Source organism: Rhinopithecus bieti, unplaced genomic scaffold, assembly GCF_001698545.2.
Source record: "Rhinopithecus bieti isolate Rb0 unplaced genomic scaffold, ASM169854v2 scaffold_12070, whole genome shotgun sequence".
Taxonomy (NCBI): domain Eukaryota; kingdom Metazoa; phylum Chordata; class Mammalia; order Primates; family Cercopithecidae; genus Rhinopithecus; species Rhinopithecus bieti.
This window is the reverse complement of record NW_016807449.1, coordinates 1357688-1375614: the sequence shown is the minus strand read 5'-3', so window position 1 is coordinate 1375614 and position 17927 is coordinate 1357688. Positions and strand designations below refer to the sequence as shown.

At 57.5% G+C, this 17927-nt stretch overlaps 1 protein-coding gene across 3 annotated transcripts in view; it reads left to right on the top strand.

The window, feature by feature from the left end:
- Positions 1–17927, top strand: part of SPIB (Spi-B transcription factor) — a 47895-nt gene that overhangs the window by 20373 nt on the left and 9595 nt on the right. Inside the window, exons 10-26 of one of the 3 annotated variants that reach the window (XM_017882087.1) lie at positions 1780–1920; positions 2012–2122; positions 2594–2785; positions 2938–3026; positions 4021–4137; positions 4360–4473; positions 4757–4904; positions 9053–9148; positions 9365–9502; positions 10716–10891; positions 11642–11794; positions 11927–12029; positions 12611–12743; positions 12822–12935; positions 13248–13300; positions 13375–13472; positions 16107–16134. In XM_017882087.1, coding sequence (XP_017737576.1) covers positions 1780–1920; positions 2012–2122; positions 2594–2785; positions 2938–3026; positions 4021–4137; positions 4360–4473; positions 4757–4904; positions 9053–9148; positions 9365–9502; positions 10716–10891; positions 11642–11794; positions 11927–12029; positions 12611–12743; positions 12822–12935; positions 13248–13300; positions 13375–13472; positions 16107–16134 — 2004 coding nt within the window. Of the gene's footprint in view, positions 1–1779; positions 1921–2011; positions 2123–2593; positions 2786–2937; positions 3027–4020; positions 4138–4359; positions 4474–4756; positions 4905–9052; positions 9149–9364; positions 9503–10715; positions 10892–11641; positions 11795–11926; positions 12030–12610; positions 12744–12821; positions 12936–13247; positions 13301–13374; positions 13473–14026; positions 14202–15098; positions 15170–16106; positions 16135–17927 lie in introns of those variants that run through there. The other 2 variants (XM_017882083.1, XM_017882084.1) reach the window with 2 other exon arrangements.

Sequence of the window (17927 nt, the reverse complement as noted above, 5' to 3'; positions counted from 1 at the left end):
TTTTTTTTTTTTTTTTTTTTTTTTTGAGGTGGAGTCTTGCTGTGTCACCCAAGCTGGAGTGCGATGGAGCGACTGAGGCTCACTGCAACTCCGCCTCCCAGGTTCAAGTGATTCTCCTGCGTCGGCCTCCCGGGTTGCTGGGACTACAGGCTCATGCCACCACACTCCGCTAATTTTTGCTTTTTTGTTGTTGTTTCTTGAGACAGAACTTCACTCTTGTCGCCCAGGCTGGAGTGCGGTGGCGCAATCTCGGCTCACCACAACCTCCGCCTCCCAGGTTCAAGCAATTCTCCTGCCTCAGCCTCCCAAATAGCTGGGATTATAGGCGCCCACCTCCATGCTCGGCTAATTTTACATTTTGTTTTGTTTTGTTTTCTGAGACGGAGTCTCCCCTCTGTCACCCAGGCTGGAGTGCAGTGGCGCAATCTCAGCTCACTGCAAGCTCCGCCTCCCGGGTTCCGGCCATTCTCCTGCTTCAGCCTCCCGAGTAGCTGGGACTACAGGTGCCTGCCACCTCGCCCGGCTAGCTTTTTGTATTTTTTAGTAGAGACGGGGTTTCACCGTGTTAGCCAGGATGGTCTCGATCTCCTGACCTCGTGATCCGCCCGTCTCGGCCTCCCAAAGTGCTGGGATTACAGGCTTGAGCCACCGCGCCCGGCCCCTAATTTTACATTTTTAGTAGAGACAGGGTTTCTCCATGTTGACCAGGCTGATCTCGAACTCCCGATCTGAGGTGATCTGCCCACTTCGGCCTCCCAAAGTGCTGGGATTACAGGCGTGAGCCAGTGCATCTGGCCCACATGTCCTCTTTGTAGTGATACCGTCATGGGATGCGTGCCCACCCCAGTGACCTCATCTTTGCTTGACCCCCTGCAAAGACATATTTCCAAATGAGGTTACATTCTGAGGTGCTGGGGGTTAGGACTTCAACATCTTTTGGGAGAACATGGTTCAGCCCTTAACAGGGTATATTGCCTTATTTTCCTGCTTTTCTCTATGTCTGGCCAGCTTGGTAATGGAAAAACAAAACAGGCTGGGTGTGGTGGCCCATGCCTGTAATCCCAGCACTTTGGGAGGATGAGGCGAGAGGATCGATTGAGCCCAGGAGTTCAAGACTAGCCAGGGTTACATAACAAGACTCTGTTTCTATTAAAAAGAAAAAAAGAAAAAATCCATTCTAAAAAACAGAACAAACTGTTAGGACCCCCAGTGGCTCCAGCTGTACATTCCACAGCGTGGCACTGATGCCTGGGCCACTGCCGCCTCCTCCCCTTCCCTGGGCAGCCCTCACCCTCTGCTCTGGCCCCAGCTCACGCTTCTTCTGGCCTCAGTCTCCCCCAGGCTGGGCCCTAGCACCCTGCAAGGCCCCCTCCACCCAGGCGCCCTCCAGCGCCCTCAGCATCCATCTCAGTCCAGCTCCACGTCACCTCCTGCCTCTGCCCCAACCTGGCCGCCTGCTCACAGTGTCTCCAAATCTTTTCCTGTTTCCCGGCTAGGTGCAGCCCGCAGACACCAGGCTCTGTCCGTAGCCCCCAGTCTATCCGGGCCCCTGACTCTCCCTGTCCCAGCCCTGAATGCAGCTTCGTCCTCCCTCCGGACTCCCTCCCCAGCCTTCAGCCCCCCACACCCAGCCCGAGACTGTCTTTCTGTCCCCAGGGTTGCTCTCAACCCCCGAGGGTTGCTATAAGGAGGTTGTGGTCGGTCTCGATCTCCGTTCCTCTGGCTGATGTGACACTGGGGACCCGCAGCCTGCTGCACACCCTGCCTCTCCCCCGCCAGGTACAAACATTCCCTTTCCTGGGCCGTGTGGCTGGCCTTCGCTCCAACATCCGGGAGTCGTCATTCCAGTCCAAGCAGACGGGCCGGCGGGACACCAAGGTGGTCAGCATGGTGGGCCGTGTGCAGATGGACATGCTGCAGGTACAGCCGGGCCAGGCGGGAGGAGGTGTGTCCCTGTCCTCGGGAGGCCACTGCCCAGGCCTGCAGCCGAGCAGCCCATCCACCCACCTAGGTGCTGCTGCGGGAGTACAAGCTCCGCTCCTACACGCTTAATGCCGTCAGCTTCCACTTCCTGGGCGAGCAGAAGGAGGACGTGCAGCACAGCATCATCACCGACCTGCAGGTGCCTGCCGCCTTCCTGACCTCTCCCCTGACCTCTGACCTCTGACCCCCACCTCACCCTTCCCCAGCCCCTAACCTCAACTTCACACCCCCATGTCTGACTTCACTTTTTGACCTGCTGTTATGACCTGTGACCTTACCTGCCACCCACCTTTTTCTGATCTCTGACCCCAGATTTCTCTCCACTCCTGTGACCTCTGTTACTATGACCTTGGCTCCACTTTCCTGGCCTGACCACAGGTCCACGGTGGCCTTCAGGCTGCTCCTTTCTCCTCCCTCTGACCCTGTGAACTCCCTGGCCCCCAACACTACCTCCATCCCCACCCAGACCCTGATGGCTTGGAGGCTGCCCCTGCCCACCTCACCTCCCAGGCCCTCTCCAGGCTACCTCACCCTGACCCTCACTTCCTCCTCCTGCTCTGCCTCCCACCCCCAACTCCTGGTCCCTGACCCCATCCGTGCCCATCCCCAGAATGGGAACGACCAGACCCGCCGCCGCCTAGCCGTGTACTGCCTGAAGGACGCCTATCTGCCGCTGCGGCTGCTGGAGCGGCTCATGGTGCTGGTGAACGCCGTGGAGATGGCGAGGGTCACTGGCGTGCCCCTCAGCTACCTGCTCAGCCGTGGTCAGCAGGTCAAGGTCGTATCCCAGCTGTTGCGGCAGGTCAGTAGCCGAGACCTGTCCTCACCACTCCCCACCAGGCACATCTCTGGCCCCCTCCAGGCGATGGCATCTGGGATGCACTTTTTCTCCCCGTTCCCAATCCGCACAACCCCACCTATACCCACTCCGTTTTCCACCTTCTCCCCTCCCAGGCTATGCACGAGGGGCTGCTGATGCCCGTGGTGAGGTCGGAGGGTGGCGAGGACTACACGGGAGCCACTGTCATCGAGCCCCTCAAAGGGTGAGGCCCCAGGCTTGTACCTGTAACCTCTAGGAGGCTGAGGTGGGAGGATCACTTGAGCTCAGGAGTTTGAGAATAGCCAGGGCAACATAGTGAGACCCCTGCTCCACAAAAAATTTTTTAAAATGAGCCAGGCCCATGGTTTCTCACGTCTGTAATCCCAGCACTTTGGGAGGCCGAGTTGGGCGGATTACGAGGTCAGGAGATCAAGACCATCCTGGCTAACACGGTGAAACCCCGTCTCTACTAAAATACAAAAAAATTAGCCGGGCGTGGTGGCAGGCGCCTGTAGTCCCAGCTACTCGGGAGACTGAGGCAGGAGAATGGCGTGAACCTGGGAGGCGGAGCTTGCAGTGAGCCAAAATTGCGCCACTGCACTCCAGTCTGGGTGACAGAGCGAGACTCCGGCTCAAAAAAAGAAAAGAAAACTAGAACTGTTGTTCTGAAATATTTATTACTTCTTTATGTTGGAAACATTCAGAATCCTCTCTTCTATCTTTTGAACCTGTGAGATAAATTATTGTTTACTATATTCACCCTACAGTGCAATAGAATACTAGAACTTATTCCCCCTACCTATATGTAATTTTATATCAATTAATGAAACTTTCCCTATTCTCCTCTCTGTATTTTTTTAATTAGAAAAGTATTTTATCTTTCAGTGTTCATAAATATCTTAATAAATTCTTTCTAAATAATCAGCCATTGTGTGCTTGAGGGCTCTTAAGAAACTCACTGAAGCACGAGTCTCAGCTACCATAATGAATACGGGATTTACAGTATCCCTGTCTGATATTTTTTAGTACATTTCATTTTAATGCACATTTTAAGTTCTCCTAAGGTAAAATATTACCATTAGCCTTAATCCACCATTAAGTTGCTCTTCAATAANTTTTTTTTTTTTTTTTGTTAAAGGGTGAGGCCACAAGACAGGGCAGGGGGCGGCATGGGAACTTGTAGCTCTGACTCCCCGCCACGGCTGCTCCCCTCCCAGGTACTACGATGTCCCCATCGCCACCCTGGACTTCTCCTCGCTGTACCCGTCCATCATGATGGCCCACAACCTGTGCTACACCACGCTCCTGCGACCCGGGGCTGCGCAGAAACTGGGGTATGGTGTCCAATTCAGCACGTGTCCCCCGAGGCCCACCTGGGCCCTCCCTTGAGGGGCTCAGTCTGGCGGGGGGAGATAGGCACAGGCCCAGAGATAGTGGGGAGTGAAGGGGTGCTTGAGGGGCCTGCATGTGCTCATGGCCAAGGCCAGGACTGTAGGGCAGAGGTGGGGCTAGAGGAGAAGGGTGGCCGGCAGTCACCCCGCCATCTTCCAACCCAGCCTGACTGAGGATCAGTTCATCAAGACGCCCACCGGGGACGAGTTTGTGAAGACCTCAGTGCGGAAGGGGCTGCTGCCCCAGATCCTGGAGAACCTGCTCAGTGCCCGGAAGAGGTGAGCCCTGGAGATCCCCTGCTTGGAGCTCAGACCTGCTGGGGCCTCTGGGCAATCCCTGTCCCTCACTGGGACACCCCAGGGCTGTCCGGCCACCCTGCCCACAGCTGTGTGTGAATTAGCACAAGGCATCCCCTCTTGGCAGCTTCCTTTCGCCCCCTTGACCAGAAGCTTCTGTGCAGTGCACAGCACGCCCAACTGTACATGGCACCCACTTCCAGAAAGGAGCCCTGACCAGTGCCCGGGCGCCACCTGAGTGTGCTTTGCCTGTGTTCCCTTGCAGGGCCAAGGCCGAGCTGGCCAAGGAGACAGACCCCCTGCGGCGCCAGGTCCTGGATGGACGGCAGCTGGCGCTGAAGGTGAGCGCCAACTCCGTATATGGCTTCACCGGCGCCCAGGTGGGCAAGTTGCCATGCCTGGAGATCTCACAGGTGAGCACTCGGGCCCCTGGCAGGCAACTGGGGGCAGGTGGGCCCCCTGTGTAGGAGACCAGGGCTCCATGTTGGGGACCTGTATCCAGAGGACTGGGCGCCCCGACTCACTGGCCTTCTAGAGAAAGGATGCCAGCGTGGCTTGAGCAATTGGTCCATTCATTCACTCAGCAAATGCCTCCTGAGCACACACTGGTCAGGGCTCTGTGCCCTGGGGATACAGAGGGAGACACAGTGGATGAGAGTCTCTTTCCCTGTCAGCTCGCAGCCCAGTGGGAACGCTGACAGGTCCGTGGTAAACGTGTTCAGGACACAAGTGGAACTACGAGCTTTGCAGCCAGATAAAGCGGGAGGTGCGGACTTGGGGGAAGTGATGGGGCTGGGCGGGACTCACCGCTCTCAGTAGGCGACGCTCACGCAGAGGCCAAGGGACGTGGGGAGGGAAGCCATTCACCGTCCTCACGGCAGCATCCCGGCCTGCCTACCCACGGCAGCTCTGCTGCTCGGACAGAAAAACAGATTCTTTGAAAGCACAGAGGGCCTGAGTTTCTGAGTTTGCCAAGCTGGGGTCAGTGCCTCAGCTCCTGGCATATGAGGACATCGGAAGGGTCTTCCTGTCCAGCCTTCTCCACTGGGACTTGGGTCTTGGCCCATTCCAGGCCAGTAGCTGTGCCGCTCTGCTTGGTTACCTCTAGCCACGGGGAACTCCCTCCCTGGCTGGGCCCTGCGTCAGTTTTCAGAGAGCTCTGGGTGACAGGCTTGGATGAATTCTCAGTGGGTGGGGCCTTTGTACACACACACCCACCCGCAGTTCTGGGACCCAAAGACCACTCAAGGCTCAGTGATTCACTAGAAGTACTCAGAGAGCTCAGAAAAGCTGGTTCTCATGGTTATGATTTAATACAGCGAAAGGACACAGATTAAACTCAGCAAAGGAAAGAGGTGCACAGGGCAGGGTGTCGGAGGGACCAGGCGTGTCTTCCAGTTGTGCTCTCCCAGTAGAGTTACCGGGATGGCCCTCCTTTCTCCTAGCATTGATGCGTGGCCACACACATGCAGCATTGCCAACCCGAGGCTCTCACCCAAGCTTTGGGGTCCAGGGTTTTTCTTGGGTGTCAGTCCTGTAGGCATGGAGCACCCTGTGACTGGCCGTAGTGACTCCATCATCCCCAGGCCCCTCAGCAACCCCCAGAGGTCAAACCGATACTGCATGGCCCAGGGCCTCATCATAAACCATGTTAGTGTCAACCGCCTGGTGTGGTTCAAAGTCCCAGGTACACAGACACCTTTTTTTTTTTTTTTTTTTTTTTTGAGACAGTCTCACTCTGTCACCCAGGCTGGAGTAGTGCAGTGGCACAGTCATGGCTCACGGCAGCCTCAACCTCCTGGACTCAAGTGAGCCTCCCACCTTAGCCTCCCAAGTGGCTGGAACTGCAGGCACGCACCACCTATTTTTGTTATTTTTTGTAGAGATGGGGTCTCGCCATGTGCCCAGGCTGGAACAGAGACACTGTTATCAGGCAGGATATTCTAGGGGCTTTGACTTCCAGGAACCAGGCAAGAGCCAGACCTTTCTTTGCACAAAGTGAATTGCTCACTGCATGCCCTCAACTGCCCTCCGCCTTTCACAGTCCTCAGCTGCCTCCCCAGCCTCTTCGTGGAAAGGGGCGGCTGTGTGGACATCAGGCTCCAGCCCTGAAGCAGAGGCCAGGCCAAGAGAGCACGGCTTGGCCCTCCCCTGGGACTGCCTCTTACCAATCCGGTGTCTCTGTCTTTTCTCTCTCAGTCGCTTCCCTCTGTCACTATTCTGTTTCTGCCTCTTGACCTCTTTCCTTATTTCTGTCTCTCAAGCTTATGGGAGAAAGAGGTGGAATAATAAAAATGCAGTGGGCCGGGCGCGGTGGCTCACACCTGTAGTCCCAGCGCTTTAGGAGGCCAAGGCAGGCGGATCACGAGGTCAGGAGTTTAAGACCAGCCTGGCCAACATGGTGAAACCCCGTCTCTACTAAAAATACAAAAAATTAGCCAGGAGTGGTGGCAGCTGCCTGTAATCCCAGCTACTCAGGAGGCTGAGGTGGGACAATCGCTTGAACCCGGGAGGCGGAGCTTGCAGTGCACCAAGGTTGCGCCACTGCAGTCCAGCCTGGGCAACAGAACGAAACTCTGTCTCAAAAAAAATAATAATAATAATGAATCACAGTGTTTCACGACTGTAATCCCAACACTTATGTGACACTGAGGAGAGAGGATCACTTGAGGCCAGGAGTTGGAGACCAGCCTGGGCAACATAGTGAAACCCCATCTCTACCAAAAATACAACCAAACAAAACTAGGCAGGCGTGGTGGCGGCTCATGCCTAGAGTTGCAGCTACTCAGGAGGCTGAGACGGGAAGATGACTTGAACCCAGCAGTTTGAGTTACAGTGAGCTGTGATGGCATCACTGCACTCCATTCTGGGTGACAGAGTTGAGACCTTGTCTCTCTTAGTTTTTGTTTATTTATTTTGAGATGGAGTCTCGCTCTGTCGCCTAGGCTGGAGTATAGTGGCGCAATCTGGCTCACTGCAACCTCTACCTCCCAGGTTCAAGTGATCTCCTGCCTCAGGCCTCCTGAGTGCTGGACACAGGCGCACCTGCCACCACCCTGCTAATTTTTGTATTTTTAGTAGAGATGGGGTTTTCACTATGTTGGCACGGCTGTCTTGAACTCCTGACCTCAGGTGATCACCCACCTCAGCCTCCAAAGTGCTGAGATAACAGGTGTGAGTCCACCATGCTTGGCCTCCTGTTTTCTTTTTTTTTTTTTTTTTTTTGAGATGGAGTCCTCGCTCTGGTCACCCAGGCTGGGAGTGCAGTGCCGGATCCAGCTCACTGCAAGCTCCCGCCTCCCAGGTTTACCGCCATTCTCCTGCCTCAGCCTCCGAGTAGCTGGACTACAGCGCCCGGCCACCTCGCCCAGCTAGTTTTTGTATTTTTTAGTTAGAGGACCGGGTTTCCACCGTGTAGGCCAGGATGGTCTCGATCTCCTGACCTCGTGATCTGCCTGTCTCGGCCTCCAAAGGGCCTGGGATTACAGGCTATAGAACCACACAGTAGCACCGCCGGCCTCTTGTTCTTTAAAAAAAAAAAGAAAGAAGAAAAATATTAAAATCATTTCAGGAGAGGAGTCTCTTAAAAAAAAAAAAAAAGAAATATTGTATGATTTCAGGAAAAGATTACAAAGGAAGGAAAAAGGAACATAAGACAGGTGGAACAAGTAAAAGCCAGACAGTAAAGTGGTAGACGTAAGACCAGCTATATCAGTAATTATACTAAATGTAAATGGACAAAATGCTCTAGTTAGACAGATTTCCTGACTGGATCCACACAAAAACAGAAGAATCACACCCATCTCTCCTTGGTGTCCCCACCCCCAGCCTCATGTGTTTTTTTTGTTTTGTTTTGTTTTTGTCGTTGTTGTTTTAAAGTATTTTTTAGGGGAGTGTGTGTGTGTTGTGTGTGTGTGTGTATTTTTAGTAGAGATGAGGTTTCAGCATGTTGCCCAGGCTGGTCTTGAACTCCTGACCTCAAGTGATCCAGCCACCTCAGCCTCCCAAAGGCTGGGAGTACAGGCATGAGCCACCGTGCCAGCCAGTTTTCTTAATTCTAAAATAAGACAGTGGGTTTCTCAATGGTTTCTTAGTCAGGGTGGTACCACGCCCTGCCCTGCGGGGCGTTTGTCAGTGTGTAGGTCGGGCCAGTTCTGGTGGCACAGGGATGGGGGTGGCACTGCTGGCTTCCAGGGATGAGGCCAGCTATGTCAGTGGTCCTATACCACAGAGAGCTGCCCAGAATGTCAGTGTGAGGGAAACACTGAGTCAGTGACCTCTTCAGGCCACAGTCTTTCCAGCATGCTTTTGATGTAGTCAGTTCCTCGTGCATGGCCAGAGCTCTGAGCCGGGGAACCCAGTTCTTTCCACCTGACCGTTGAGGAGCAGCCTCGTAATCTCATTTTGCAGATTTGGAAACTGAGGCCCAGGAGGGTCAGAGCGGCTTGTACATAAGCCCATGCCACTGGGAAATGGCAGAGGCGGGACCCCTCCCCCACCAGTCCATGTTCACTGCACATGGCCCCCAGGGCTTCACTCCACACGATTCTCTCCCCAACAGAGCGTCACGGGGTTCGGACGTCAGATGATTGAGAAAACCAAGCAACTGGTGGAGTCAAAGTACACAGTGGAGAATGGCTACAGCACCAGCGCCAAGGTCGGGGGCTGTCCCCCCGCTGCCCTGAGATGGGCCCTGGGCAGGTGGGGGGATGGAAGCAGGGCCGGGCCCCCCTGTCCCCGTGCCTCCTGGTCACACCCTGCCCACTCTCCTGTTGTATCCCTGGGTCCTGCTGGCATTAGCCACCCACCCCCCCACACACACCAGTAGTTGACAGTAGGGAGTTGTTGACACACACATCCTCGCCCCCCACAGGTGGTGTATGGTGACACCGACTCCGTCATGTGCCGATTCGGTGTGTCCTCGGTGGCTGAGGCGATGGCTCTGGGGCGAGAGGCCGCGGACTGGGTGTCAGGTCACTTCCCGTCACCCATCCGGCTCGAGTTTGAGAAGGTGCGTGGCTGGGTCAGGGGCTCTGCATTTAGGTTCCTTCATCAGGGTACTCAGGGCATCCCATTCTTTGGGTTCACATAAGCCTCAGTGTGAAGGGATTTTGCTGCTTAGATTCTCCTGAGGTTGGGGCCTTGGTTTTGGAAGCCTCCAAGGCCTTGGGCTTTGTTATACTGGACGGCATCTGTTCTTTGAAAACCCTGTCACAGTGTCCCTGGTTTTGAGGTTTCCCAATACCTGTCAGATGTGGAGCTGCCCTCCACGCAGGGACCCTAATGGGGGTGCATCTTGGATCTGTGCACCATTGCCCCAGCCCTCAGGGTGCAGCACACTTGGTCCCAGGAATCCTTGCACCATATTTTCTTTTCTTTTTTTTTTTTTTGAGACGGAGTCTTGCTCTGTCGCCCAGGCTGGAGTGCAGTGGCTGGATCTCAGCTCACTGCAAGCTCCGCCTCCCGGGTTTACGCCATTCTCCTGCCTCAGCCTCCCGAGTAGCTGGGACTACAGGCGCCCGCCACCTCGCCCGGCTAGTTTTTTGTATTTTTTAGTAGAGACGGGGTTTCACCGTGTTAGCCAGGATGGTCTCGATCTCCTGACCTCGTGATCTGCCCATCTAGGCCTCCCAAAGTGCTGGGATTACAGGCTTGAGCCACCACGCCCGGCCCATATTTTCTTTTGAAGAGACTGGGTCTCGCTCTGTCGCCCAGGCTGGAGTGCAGTGGCAAGTTCACAGCTCACTGCAGCCTCAAACTCCTGGGCTCTCGATCCTCCTACCTTGGCCTCCTGAGCCGCCACGCCCAGTTCTCACACTGTACTTTTTCCCCTTGGTTTAACGCTCTCTTGTGCCAGGCCTTGGAGCCTCGCAGAATGGGAAGGTCTCTGCCTCAGGGCTCACCCAGCCGTAGTTTCTCCTCTTTCATGGGACGCTTCATCGACTCCCCTGTCTGGATCTCATGTTTTAGGGACTATCTGGATTTATCCCCATCTCTGTTTCAGATTGGGATCTCTGGTATGGGGGGCCCTGGCATGCCAAGGGGCCTCAAGAGCCACTTGCAGCCACATGCGGTGTCTCAGGGCCCATCCCGTCAGGTTCAGGGCGTGGCTCCCGTGTCCTCCTGCATCTGGGACCCTGTCTGCCTTCAGTTTCTGGGGGGAGTCTTGGGATTGGGGCTTGGCCTCCGCAAGCTCAGGGGTCTCAGCCGCGGCTTTCTCCCAGGTCTACTTCCCATACCTGCTTATCAGCAAGAAGCGCTACGCGGGCCTGCTCTTCTCCTCCCGGCCCGACACCCATGACCGCATGGACTGCAAGGGCCTGGAGGCCGTGCGCAGGGACAACTGCCCCCTCGTGGCCAACCTGGTCACTGCCTCACTGCGCCGCCTGCTTATCGACCGGTGGGTGGGGCCTCCTCCCTCAGACTTAGGAGTCCGGGCCCCAGTCCCCTCCTCCCTCAGACCCAGGAATCTGGGCCCCACCCCTCCCTCTTCCCTCAGACCCAGGAGTCCAGGCCCCCGGCCCCTCCTCCCTCAGACCCAGGAGTCCAGGCCCCCAGCCCCTCCTCCCTCAGACCCAGGAGCCCGGCTCCCAGCCCCTCCTCCCTCAGACCCATGGGTCCAGGCCCCCAGCCACCTCCTCCTCAGATCCAGGGGTCCGGGCCCCCAGTTCCCTCCTCTCTTAGATACAAGAGTTCAGACCCCAGGCCCTGCTCCCTCATACCCAGAAGTCTAGGCCCCCAGCCTCTCCTCCCTCAAACTCAGGAGCCCAGGCCCCACCCCCTCAGCCCCTCCTCCCTCAGACCCACAGGTCCAGGCCCCAGCCCCTCCTCCTCAGATCCAGGGGTCTGGGTCCCCAGCCCCCTCTTCTCTTGGATTCAAGAGTCCAGACCCCCAGCCCCTCCTCCCCTGGGAACACAGGTGTCAGGCCCAGCTCTTCCTCAGTGGTGAAGCAGTGGAAAGAGTCGGCTTGGGCAGCTGTGGGTTCAGGCCCTGCCTCTGCCACTCTACAGCCTGTGGTAGGAAGGGCCCCTCTTTGCCCTGAGCCTCAGCCCTAAGCACTCATCCTGGTCCCCAGTCCTGAGACCTGTGGAGGCACCAGCCTGGCCCTCAGTGCCCTTTGGTGACACTGTGCGGCTTGCTGTCCCACAGAGACCCCGAGGGCGCGGTGGCCCATGCACAGGACGTCATCTCGGACCTGCTGTGCAACCGCATCGACATCTCCCAGCTGGTCATCACCAAGGAGCTGACCCGCGCGGCCTCCGACTATGCCGGCAAGCAGGCCCACGTGGAGCTGGCCGAGAGGTCCTGCCACGGGGCGGGTGGCCCGGCTAGAAATAGCCCCCTCCTTCCTGCCAGCTGGGCCCACTTCCTACGCCCCTACCCCACCCCGCCACCCACCTGCCCTCACCCACCCGCCACCCCGTCTCCACGCAGGATGAGGAAGCGGGACCCCGGGAGTGCACCCAGCCTGGGCGACCGCGTCCCCTACGTGATCATCAGTGCCGCCAAGGGTGTGGCCGCCTACATGAAGTCGGAGGTCAGGCCCACCTGGCTGCCCGCTCCCGCCCAGCCCCCTTGCTCTCACTTCTGCTTTCCGAGATGGGCGGACCTGCGGGAAGGGCGGGGCCTCCCATGCCCTGTGGGGCCCTGAGAACCACCCCCGATGGCAGCCTAGGCGTGGCCTGGGCCCCTTCTGGAGGCCCCCCCTCTATGCTGACCCCTCCCTTGCTCCCTTATGGAAGGGGGCCCCAGTCCCTCCCCTGTGCACACAGCTCCCCAGTCAGGGGTTCCCTTGGATTCATAATCCTCCCCCCTACCCCCACCCCCCGTGACCCACATCTTAGCCCCATGACCTCTGACCTCCTGACCCCTTCCTCATCCTTGCTTCCCCTTGTGAACTCTGACCCTTCCTTGGTGACCTGAGGGCCCCATAGACTCTGTGGCCCAGAGACTCCTTCATGATCTCCAACCCCATCCCAGACCCAGGACCCCCCATGTCACAGCCCACAGGCAGGCCTAGGCCCTACGCCTCATGACCACCCCGTGCCATTGTTCCCCCGTGTCCGCCCCGGCGCCCTTACCCTGGGCTGCCTGGGTGTGACTGCTGTGTGGCCGCAGGACCCACTGTTTGTGCTGGAGCACAGCCTGCCCATCGACACGCAGTACTACCTGGAGCAGCAGCTGGCCAAGCCCCTCCTGCGCATCTTCGAGCCCATTCTGGGCGAGGGCCGTGCCGAGGCTGTGCTACTGCGTACGGGGGCATCGGGGACTGGGGCACCCTGGGGTGCAGGGGAGGGCACCGGCCCACCACCTGCCTCCTCTCCTGCAGGGGGGGACCACACGCGCTGCAAAACGGTGCTCATGGGCAAGGTTGGCGGCCTCCTGGCCTTCGCCAAACGCCGCAACTGCTGCATCGGCTGCCGCACAGTGCTCAACCACCAGGGTGAGTGGTCCTGTCCACTGGCCCTCAGCCTGCCTCTGCCATCACCCCAGGTCCTAGACACCCACCCCATGGGCTGGCACTGCCACCCAGTAGGCCCAGGGCCCTTGGGCAGGTGGCCCCTCTCTCCACCCCCCACAGAGGGTCCTTGGCCCCCACCCTGGGAGTTCCCCAGGGGAGTTTTCCCAGCACACTTGCTCCGTTGTTCTCCAGCCTCTGGGGACTTTCAGAAGCTGGGATTGGCAGTGGGCAGGGATGGGGTGGCCCAGTTCCTGGCTTGGCCCCAGCCCTTGGTGCTGACCCGCCTTCCCCCAGGAGCCGTGTGTGAGTTCTGCCAGCCCCGGGAGTCTGAGCTGTATCAGAAGGAGGTGAGAGGGCCGGGAGGTGAGGAGGGGCCAGGTCGGGAGGCGGGGGCGCCCTGCTCAGCCACTGCCATCCCCAGGTATCCCATCTGAATGCCCTGGAGGAGCGCTTCTCGCGCCTCTGGACACAGTGCCAGCGCTGCCAGGGCAGCCTGCACGAGGATGTCATCTGCACCAGGTGTGCGCGTGTCCCGACCCTGGGCTGCCCCGCCCCTTCCCAGCTCCCAGGCCTGTGGATTGTTGACCCTACCTCTGACTCCAAGGCCTCTCCTGAGCATCCTCCCTGCCCATCACCTTCCAGCTGTGAGCTCTCCTGAGCCTCAGTGTCCTTGCCTGAAAAATGGGCCCATCCCAGCCCCCCCAGAGCGGGTGGGTGCTGAGGGGCAGGGCCCGGCACCCAGTGTTGCCCGGGAAATGGCTGTCCTCCTGACACACCCAGCCAGCCTGGCCCCCTCCCCAGGGCGGGGCCGGGCTTTCCCCAGGGAACGGGTAGGCGGGGTGGGTTCCCACGCCAGGTGACAGGTGATATACCGCCAGCCGTGGCCCTGCACCTCGCCAGGCACCCGCCGTTATCGGCTCCCCCCGTGCCTGCTAAGCAAACAGCCTGCTGCGGGAGGGGCGGGTGGGCTGGGCAGCAGGCGGGGCCAAAGTCCTGGGAACAGCCCCACCCCTCTCCCAGGCTGGGCACTGGGCCTTGGCCGGTCCTGACCCTGCCCCTGCCCCCACCCGCAGCCGGGACTGCCCCATTTTTTACATGCGCAAGAAGGTGCGGAAGGACCTGGAGGACCAGGAGCAGCTCCTGCGGCGCTTCGGGCCCCCTGGCCCCGAGGCCTGGTGACCTGGCAAGCATCCCATGGGGCGGGGGCGGGGCCAGGGACAATTAATAAAGTTCTGGACTTTTGCTACATGGTGCTTTGTGGTCTCTGGGGGCACACAGTCTGGTTTCATAAGCCCTGGTCTTGGCTGGGACCCTCCTGAGGCCCCCACCGCACCTCATCCTCAGCCGAAGGCCCCTGGGCTCCCACCTGTGCTGCCTGGTTCATGTGGGCCAAGCCTGCCTGTTTCCTCTCTGGCCCTGAATGAACACCTATACCGGTGCTTCTCTGTCCTGCTTAGGACCCCCAGGTGTCTGGCCCCGGTCCAGCCCTCCCTGGTGATGACCCTGGGGACCCTGGTGGCTGCCCCGCCCTCCAGGTGCTGACCTGTTTCCTCCAGGCCTTGGGGCAGCCCCAGGCTCACCGGGGCTTCCACTCCCCAGCACAGCCAAGAGGACCCCCCCTCGCCCCCCACCGGGCCACACACCCACGATGTTTCCACGTCGAGGTCCTGGCAATGGGCTTTGGGTCTGGGTTTCCCCCCAGCGACTCCCATCTCTATCCCCGCAGCCTCTGAATGCCCTCAGACACCCTCAGCCCTCCCGTCACCTCACACATCCCCCGGGAGAGTCTTGTGCTTGCCCCTCGGGCCCCCAGCCTGCTGCTGCTGGAATTCGACTCCTGGGTCCAGATCCTCTGTTTCCTGATTCTCCTCTTCAGTGAACCCCAGCCCTTCCCTGACTTTCAGGATTCCCCCAAATCCAGCTTCTGTCCCATCTCCAGCCCTCAAGGTCAGCCCCCCAAACCCAGCCCCACGGGGATCCCCAAATCCAGACAGCCTCTGGCCCGCCCTCCCTGCCACGTGACAAAGGGGTTGTGCAATCCAGCCCCCTCCCCTGACCCCCTCCCTGAGGGGATTTTTGAGGAGGGCCGAGCTTGTGGACAGCGGGCACCTTCCTCCCCCCGTAGGGGCTGGGCCAAGATATAAATAGGGTTGGCGGCTGCAGCGGGCGGCAAACAGCCTGCCCGGCACCACCATGCTCGCCCTGGAGGCTGCACAGTAAGTGAGGGCCCCCAAACCTGCACCCGGGGTCCCCACCTGCCCTGCCCCTCTGTGGGGCCTTACCCATGGGCAGGGGTCTCTGCTCCTCAGGGCAGGTGGGTGGGAGTGGAGGGGAGGGGTCTCATTTCCCCAGGACACTTGCTAGCATGCCCTTGCTGGGACTCTCCTCCATCCCCCCAGTCCCTGTCCTTCCTGTTCCCCAAAGATCTCATTTCCTTGGGACACTTGCTAGCGAGCCCTCCTGCGGGCGTCCTTCGTGGCTCTCACTCTGTCCAGCCATAACTCTTCCCCTCTCCCTGAGTTCCTGTATCTGTTCGCTCTATCTGGCATCTCCTGGTTCTCAGCGTTCTGCCTGTTGCTCTGTCTCCGCCTGTCTCTGTGTCTCTATCTCCAGTTCTCGCTCTCCCTGCCTTTTGGTCTCCTTCTGCCTCACCCTCCATCTGGGGCTCCAGGAATCCTCCCTGCCTCCGGGCGTGAATGCCCCTTTGCACACCTTTCTCCCTGTCCCACCTCTCCTGGAGCCTCCTCATCTGAGACTCCTCTGGGTTTCCCCCTCTCCACCCAGACATCTCTCCATCCCTCTCCTCTGGTCCAAGCTGGACTCATTTAACTGACTCGCCACCAAGGCCCCACTTGACCCAGGCCCCCTCTCCATCCCCACACCTCCCTTCCGGGACTTTCTCTCCCTCACTTTCCCTGCCCCTCCCCACCAGGGTGTCTATGCAAATCCTGGGGAGGAGGGGGACATTTGCCTCCCCCCCACTTCCTGTCCCAGCAGGGGTAGTGGGGAGTCCGGTGAATGTGGTGGGGCTCGTCCCTCACACAGGGCTGTGGTGGTCACAGCTGCTGCCGCCTCCCCGTCAGCCCCCAACCACTTTGAGACTCAGGTGGCTGGAGGCAGCCTCAGCATGCCCCTGTGTCTCTCCCCTTCCAGGCTTGACGGGCCACACTTCAGCTGTCTGGTGAGTTGGGGCCCCTGGGAGCCAGGGAGAGGTGGCCCATGGTGACCTCCCTCAGACAAGTCATTTGCTTCCTTCCTCAGTTTCCCCTCCCGCCTCTTCCTGACACTTTGTTTCTGAGCTCCCCCTCGGTATCTCCTGCCACCCCCATCCATATTTTTGATGTCTCTCTCCCTCTCTCAGGCTGAATCCACTTCCTTGTGGCTTTGCGTCTCTCTCTGCCCATCCCACATTCAGCAAATGTATTTTCATGTTCCTTTCCTTCTTGTTTGTTCATAGTTTTAAAAATTGTGTTCTGTAATAGTTCAGACACAGAATACTATATCCAACACCCTTGAACCCACAACCCCGTCTGATGTGCTTGAAAGAAACCCCCTGTGCATGCCCCTCCACATTCACACCCCAGTCATGCTTTTTTGTTTTTTTTTTTTTAATTGAAGTGTAACTAACAAGTCAGTAAAGTGACAAATCTTGTGGACGCTTCAGTGAGTTTTTGCATTATCTATACACCGTGTAGCCACAAGCCAGATCAAGATGCCGAACATTTCCATCTCTGAAATGTTCCTTCCTGTCCCTTCTCAGTCAATACCTTTCTCTGATGTTTTCCACCACCAAGTTGTAATTTGTTTTGCCTGCTCTTTTTTTTTTTTTTTTTTGAGAAGGAGTCTCACTCTGTCACCCAGGCTGGAGTGCAGTGGTACCGTCTTGGCTCACTGCAACCTTCACCTCCCAGATTCAAGCAATTCTCCTGCCTCAGCCTCCCAAGTAGCTGGGATTACGGGCACGCACCACCACACCTGGCTAATTTTTGTATTTTTAGTGGAGACAGGGTTTCACCAGGTTATCCAGGCTGGTTTCAAACTCCTGAGCTCAACTGATCCTCCCACCTCAGCCTCCCAATTGCTGGGATTACAGGTGTGAACCACCACACTGGCTGCCTGCTTTTGAACTTTATGTAAAGTGAGTCATACAGCATGTCCCTTTTGGGGTCTGGCTTCCCTCACTCAACATGAAATGTGTGTCAGTGTTTGTCCTTTTTCCTTGCTGTATAGTACTCTATGATCAGCCCACACCACAGTTTGTTTATCCCTTCTGCTGATGATGCCTGGGCTGTTTCCAGTTGGAGACTCATAATAAAGCTGCTGGGATGATTCTGGAACAAGGCTATTTTGTGCACATCCATTTTCAGTTCTCTTGATTAAATGCCAAGGAGTGAGACTGCCAGGTCCTAGGCATGGTGTGGATCTAGCTTTAGTTTTTCCTGGACTCGAGTTCTTGAAGCAACAACACATGATTCTTCGGGCAAATCAACATATGGAGGTTTATTTATTTATTGAGACAGTCTTGCTCTGTCGCCAGGCTGGAGTACAGTGGCATGATCTCAGCTCACTGCAACCTTCGCCTCCTGGGTTCAAGCAATTCTCCTACTTCACAGCCTCCCAAGTAACTGGGACTACAGGTGTGCACCACCATGCCTGGCTAATTTTTATATTTTTACAAAATACAAAATACCATGTTGGCCAGGCTGGTATCAATCTCCTGACCTCAAGATCCGTCTGCCTTGGCCTCCCAAAGTGCTGGGATTACAGGCGTGGGCCTCTGTACCCGGCCTATTTATTTATTTTTTGAGACAAAGTCTCACTCTGTCACCCAGGCTGGAGTGCAGTGGTGCAATCTCAGCTCACTGCAACCTCCACGTCTCAAGTTCAAGTGATTCTCCTGCCTCAGCCTCCAGAGTAGCTGGGATTACAGGCACCTGCCACCACATCCAGCTAAGTTTTGTATTTTCAGTAGAG